A 7152-nucleotide genomic window follows, 5' to 3' on the forward strand; every position below is an offset into this window, starting at 1 on the left:
ATGTTTGGCAATTAATCTTGTGATATCTCTTCCACTGTTACCTTACCTATTATTTAAATTAAGTCTTCTATAATTTAAATTTCATATGTCCCTAATCTTTGAGAATGGTAACTTGTAAGCATCTCTGCATCCTCTACAGCTCCCAGAATCATTCCTTGTATTCATAGTTCTTACCAAAAAAAAAAAAAAAAAAAAGGTGATAGGATATTCCAATATGAGCAAATCTTTCGTTGAAAGATAGCACAAGAAATATTCAAAGGAAAAAAAAAAAAAAAAAAAAAAAAATGATTGATACGTATCTGGCAACATTGCTTAGGAATGAAGACGCTGCTGAAGTTCTGCAGAATGACTCCGAAAAGAAGAAACGTCTGTGCTTATGATTCTGAAAGAAGGGTTTCCCCCCTTCCCTTCCCACCTGATAACTTTTCGAATGTCTTAAAACACCAGTGGAAACAAAACCAGTAGGCTTGGGGCACCGTGGTTTTGGGAGCATAGATGCCATTAAAAAAAAAAAACAAAAATGCAGTTCACTGGTAGTATCATTTCTCAAGGCTGTAATTACAAAGAAATGCTCAAGAAACACCGAAATTGCTGGACCTAAAGGCAGCAGTGATCCAGACGCACCTAAACCAGAATAGGACACGCAGACCGTGGTTAACTCAGATCTCCATGAAGATGGGAAAATCCCTTTTAGAAATGTTTTTTCCCCCATAGACTTCAAAATCCAAGTGGAAAAATCTGCCAGGATGGGTGGGGCCTCCCCAGGCTGACTCACTGTGGCTGCATTCAGCTACCAGGAAAGCTAGCTTCGGACTGTAATTAGGCAAACATTGCAGCTGGGTTGGTTGGCCTTTTCACATTGAAAACAACATTATTAGAAAATGTGTAAACAGGAGAGCACAGTGGGGGCCCCCTCTGGACCTTAGGGCCACAGACACCCCGCCCCCAACCATAGCCTTTCTGTAGCATCTGCCGTTTTCATCCTAAGTATAGAGCCGTGTGCACACTTTCCACCAGTGCAAACCTCGACCCTGGAAATCCCTGGAGTTACCTCGGTTCTGTCACCTGAAACCTGTAGAGCTTTAGGTAAATTATTCGAGCCTTGGTCTCGTCACTGGTCGAATGGATGTAATAATACCTATCGCCTAAGTCAGGAAAACGAACTGAAAAAAAGCCGAAATAAAATACATTGAGTATCTCGAAAAGTACCTAGTATATATACATGATAAATACTCGAGTAGTATTTATTATTACTAGATATTCTCATGATGTTAATAAGCCCTACCAAATATTTCAAAAGGTCTCTGCTTCTTTCTCTTACTTTGCCTGTATCATTTTATCATCCCAGTTTAGGTGGAAAAATGGTCTTCTTTTAAACTCGCTGTTAAAAACACATATACTTTTCTTGACTTCCTAGCTTCCTATCCTAACCAATGAATTAATACACCAACATCCTCCTTAGAACCGACCATTCAACTTACGGTGAATACAGTCAGCGGATCCCGAGTACAGGTCAGGGGAACACCAACCCAACAGAAGCGGCTGGAGGAGACGAGGCCGAGGAAATCCAAATCCAGTAGGTTTAGCTACTCGGTGCATGTTTACTGAGCATGTACTATGTACTGGCATTATGCTAGATTCCAGAGACTAGAAAAGGATGAGCACAGGTGTTTCCCGCCCTTGAAGAGCTTAGAGTCAGAGAGAATATTCTGAGATGGGAGAGTCAAGGAAAGCATCTTAAAAAAAAAAAAAAAAAGAAAATGGCACCCGAGCTGAAACTTGAAGGACGGGGAGCCGTTAACCAGGCCCAGAACAGGAGAGGAAAGGTGTTCTCTCTCTACTGGGAAGTATGAAACAGCTTTGGATTGCAAGCAATTCAGAATTCGTGGAGCAAAACACATGTGATAAGACTATGCGGAGATCCAAGTAGATTTCCGGTTTTCCTGGAGGAAGCGAATGGTTCCCGCCCCTCCCTACACGACTGTCACTGGCTGAGCTCCCTAATGGAGAAAGTACTACTATTTTAGGTCACAAAACTGATGAGTATTTTCAGGCCCACGTTATAAGGCATTGGGTAAGTTCCTTTGCTCCTCTTGGTGCCTTCATTCCCTCATTTGTAAACCGGGGTGATAACCATGCTTTCCTCCCAGGGTGTCGTGAACATTAAATAATACTGCACATACTTAAAACAGTACCTTAAACATTGATCGAGATACTCTAGTTAGTTATTACCCATGGGCTGCTCTAGTCTCTGCCATCTCAGAGCTGCTGGGGGCGGGGTGGGACCGTACTCAGTGAGAAAACACATAGGAAGGAGTTTTTCTCAACATCGCTTAGATGAAAACCCTTTCTGACCTGATAACCTGTTAGGATTTATGACCATGGCAGGTAAACTCCATGACCCTGGAAAAGTCACAATTTCTGAGCCCTGACACAAAAGCTGCCTGGTTGTGATTGAATTATTACTTGACACACAGGAGAGAGAGAGAGATTTCAAACATCTCTACTGGCCCTTCCTCTGTCTCCTAGCTTGGTTTCTGCCAGTGGTTCTCAGCTCTGAGAAGTAAAGATGAGCCAGGGATATCGGACCTGGATGCCAAGAGACAAGGACCTGGAAGTCAGGTCGCCTCTGGTGGTCACCCAACTCAGCCCTTTATTTTCCCTCTCCCCGCAGCATCCAGCCATTCACCTTTCAGTGGAGGTGACATCCCTCACTTCTGTGTTCCAAATCACCTCTCCAAAAGGAACACGCGGGCAGGCTGGCTTTCGGAGAATACCCACACAGCTCTGAGGGGTGCTGCAGCCCCACTCACCCTTTCTACACCGAAGCAGAATCAAAAGGTGAAAAATGATGAAGGGGTTGGGGTGTTAGCACCCCCACTCCCACCACCAGCCCAACACAGCTACGCAGAGGTTTAGTCTTCAATCGTCACTTAATATTCCTGCACACTCTCTGCCTTTAACACACACATACACATGCACACGCAGTATCCATGACAACGACAGGCAATAACAAAGCCAAACCGAGAACAGGCTGTTTGATTCTCAGGCACGTGTGATGTGGAGCATCTTCTTCGTCCACAGGAATATCTAGCAGGATGTATATTAGGTCCTAGTGAAACATTTCTATTTACAAATTGAGGGAGGACAGGGTAAACCCATGTAGATACTGCTTTATTAACCCTTTTTTGAAAATGGAATTTTGTAATTTTATGTCAAAAGCTATCGATCCAAGAATGAAAGAAACCCACATGTCTTAGGCATATTTACACAGTACTCCTGGTGGCCCAGTCCCCAGGTAGCACCCACTGGGTACCAGAGAGCTGTTCTTTTTTTGAGCCCACAGGGGTGTGAGACATCTTGGGTGCTCTTTCCAGGCCATGTCAATGCCAGTAGATGGATTCTACTGAGCAGCCTTCCTGGGATCAATCCAGGGCCCAGGAGGCTGGGGACGCGTGTGACATTATCAGTAATTCGGCTCTTGGCCATATCTGAGGATAAGGGAATGATGTCGCGTGGAGCTGCTCCCTGTTCCCCGAACCCCAGGTTTCTGATCTGGTGCAGGTCCTGCACCCCGGAGGGTGGCCCCACCCTCATAGAGCACCGCCTCCAGGCTGATGCTTCAGCTACACCCTCCACAGGCCACGCCAACATTCTACAGTGTGGCATGCGACGTGGCCAGTGCACCTCGCAGTCAAGAGCCCACCCCACCCCTCCTCAGCTGGGAAGCGGATGCCCGGGCCGCGTGCTTTCCTGGCTGGAATCCGAGCCAGCGGGACAGGTGCTCTGTGAGCCCCCAGACCGGGGTGCTGCCTGCAGCCTTCAGCGGGAAAGGCAGACTCACACCCGGAGGAGGAGTCTAATCCTGTGAGAGCGAAGCACTGACTGTTCCAGGAGGCGTCCCCGTGTGGTCAGCTTGCTACCAAGTGCAGAAGCGTGTCCCACCAATAGAGCGGTGGTCTCTGCTGCTGCCGGGATGGACACTCGGAGGGGCGGTAGCTCTGAGAGTCCCAGGGAGTGGAAGCCCCCACCTCTGCACATTGTGCCTATCGCGTCGGTTGCCATAGGGAGCTAAGGTCCCAGCTGCTTTGCTGCTTGGCTAGTTGGTGCCTCGTCTACCGGTGAGCACTAACATGCAGCACGCAGGTCGCCACCTCGTGCACACGCCGTGCGTCCGGCCATGGGCTCGCACGGCACGTGCTTTGTGTCTAGCTTCTTTTGCCTGTGAGGATCATCCGTGCATATGAACCGTTACTTCTTCCTCTTACCGCTAAGTAGTTTTCAACTATACAAAAACGACACAAAAGTTTCTCCCTTCTCCTGTCGATAGGCATCTGGTTTTTTTTTTCCTTTTTTTTTTTTTTCCTAATTTTGGGCTATCACGAATAAAGCTGTCCAAAACATTTAAAGAGAAAGAGTTGAACCATTTTCAACACTGATGACAGATTCCTGTTGAGAAGCAAATGACTGTGGCTGAGGCACCTCATGCTTCAGACAGTAAGTACCCAGCTCTGCAGAGTGCTCCAAGCCAGCTACGGAGAATACGCCCGCCATCTGGGCTGGGTCCCCTGGGCTTATTATAGTCCAGCTTTAGACTCTCAGGGTGCCATTTAAACGTCCTGAATTGATCTCGGAAGCAACAGGGGTAGAAATGGGAAGGCGGAGCGCTGGCAGAGGCAACGGCCCACACGCCACGGCACTCAGCACGGAGCTCACCGTCCAGAGGCTTATCGGGACGAACGCTCTTAAAAGAGACACTATGAAGGTAAGCATGGCCACAATCCGGACTAAGCCGAGGGTCGTACTTTTGTAGGACGTCACTCTCCCGTGGTAGGCCTTCCCCCTGGGACAACAATAACCCACCCATGTGACTTACCTTCTCAAAGTCTCGCAGAGCCTGTGTGCGCACCTGCGGGGGTTTCTCAAATGCTCTCAGGTAATGGGTCTGCCCAAAGGGGAACTTCTCGGCACTTCTCCAGGTCTGTGGCTGTGCTGGAGGGCCTCGATCTTTAGTGTCACTAAGAAAAGCTGCCGGCGAAACAGAACAACACAAAATTTTACATAATGGTGGCATCAGGATCGTTCTCGCCAACATAATCCCGCAAAATTCGGTTTCCGCAAAACACAGACCGATTCTAGGCGACGTGGAAACAGCTCACATACAGTGAGTCGCCTGTGGAAGATCATACTAACAGTGGTCCCCAGTGAAACGCTCTGGTTTATGTCCACACCTGTGGAAGTGGATGTTCCTGCATCTCCATCGAGAAGTGCTATTTCTTTCTCCGCCCCTCGAATCTGGTTGGCCCAGTGACTTGCTTTGAACATGAGAATACAATGAAAATGCCACAGTATGAGTTCCAGGGACAAGGCCTTGAGCGGCTTTGCATTTCTGTTCTTGCCTTCTTAGACTCCCAAGACCACCACACTGTGAAATAGCCCAACCCACCCTCCCGGAGGAGGACAGGCCAAGTATAGGGGGAAGGAAGATAGCCCAGCTGGCAGCCAATGGCTGGACACTTGAGTAAAGCCATCTTAGACCCTCAGCTCCAGGCACGCTGTCAGAAGACTGAAGCTTTTTGCGTGATCTCAAGTGAGACCAGCAGAAGAAATGCCCCGTTTGCCAACACATAGGATTGTGAGAAGTAATAAGCCATTGTTTTAAGCTCCAGGTGGCCTTCAAGGGCCAGATAGTAAATATTTTAGGCTCGTGGGACATACCATCTCTGTCATAACTAGTCAGCTCTGCCCTTGTTACTCAAAGTAGACACGAGCAATATGTAAATGAATGAGCACGACTCTGTTGCCATAAAACTAATTTTAAAAACTGGCAATCGGTCCATGGGCTGTAGTTTGCTGAGCCCTGTTTTAGGATGCTTCGTCACATGACAAAAGATCACTTAAATATCCTCTTTCGTTTTTTTGAAGTCAGGCTACTAGCTAAGAAGTATTTCTACAAATCTCTCTCTCTAGAGAGATTATAATTTAGGAATAATAACAATTGTAACACCTAACACCTTTAACTGACATTGCAGGTTAAAAAATAGCTTCACAAAAATTATTTCATTTATAAAGTTACTGAAACCAGTGAAATCGACTGATGTGATTATTAAATCCCTATTACTAACGATTAAACAAAGGTTAGAAAGTTTGCTTGAGCAAGATTACATTTCTAAAAAGTGGCAAAACCATGTTCTCTCCACCCAACCTTCCTAACAGGAATACTGTGCTAATATTGACACTTTATTCTGGTGTCTAAGGGGATGTAACAAGTCTAAGAGTTAGGAAAAAAAAAAAAACAGGTAAGGAGGCAGAGATGCCATCAAAGGAAGCACTGCCCTGGGAGAAGCCAGTGAAGGCTACTCTGTGCCTACCTCTGTGCCTGCCTCTGAGAAGAAACACTGTGAGAGAAAAGTAATCAGGGATTCCCTCCAGCACAGTCCACAGAGGACCTCAGATTGGCAGACTCAGGTAGAGACATAGAAAAATACATCTTTTCTTGGCTGGCAGAAGGAAACAATAAGACTTTCTCACTGAACAATTTTTTTTAAGTCAGAAAGAATGACAGCCATCATAAGACACTGAGCTTCAGAGACAGCATCACTGTAAACGAGAGAGAAATGGGCAGTGTGGGTGCCTCATGGAGGAAAAGTTCCCTAGACAGAGACACATGGGCAAAGGAGATCTCCAGGAGCTAAGAGGCAAGATGGCGTCCCGTGCTTTTTTCCTTTCCTTTCCTTTCTTTTCCTTTCCTTTCTCCCCTCCTTCTCTTCCTTCCTTGTATATTCTTGTCTCCTTTGTCAAAAATGAATTGACCATATATACATGGGCACCGAACGAAAAGATAACAAAAGCAAAAATAAACAAGTGGGACTATATCGAACTGAAAAGCTTCTGCTCAGCAAAGAACATTGTCAGCAGAATGAAAAGGCATATGGTATGGGAGAATATATCCTTTCCTCCCTCCCTCCCTCCCTCCCTCTCCCCCTCTTTCTCTTCCTTTCTGGAAACTTGCCAGAAGGAGAAAAAGAAAAAGTCTCCAGATACTTCAATCAACTTTTCAGAATTTTTAAAAATGCTCACAAAAGAGCATTCTCTAAAGGAAAGAAAGAAAGAAAGAAAGAAAGAAAGAAAGAAAGAAAGAAAGAAAGAAAG

At 46.2% G+C, this 7152-nt stretch overlaps 1 protein-coding gene across 3 annotated transcripts in view; it reads right to left on the reverse strand.

The window, feature by feature from the left end:
• The window catches only part of LOC111744616 (myomegalin-like), a 91825-nt gene that overhangs the window by 39885 nt on the left and 44788 nt on the right, over positions 1-7152 (reverse strand). For all 3 annotated transcript variants that reach the window (XM_023535319.1, XM_023535327.1, XM_023535318.1), the window contains exon 3: positions 4877-5028. In XM_023535319.1, coding sequence (XP_023391087.1) covers positions 4877-5028 — 152 coding nt within the window. The remainder of the gene's footprint in view (positions 1-4876; positions 5029-7152) is intronic.

Source organism: Pteropus vampyrus, unplaced genomic scaffold (assembly GCF_000151845.1).
Source record: "Pteropus vampyrus isolate Shadow unplaced genomic scaffold, Pvam_2.0 Scaffold6, whole genome shotgun sequence".
NCBI lineage: Eukaryota > Metazoa > Chordata > Mammalia > Chiroptera > Pteropodidae > Pteropus > Pteropus vampyrus.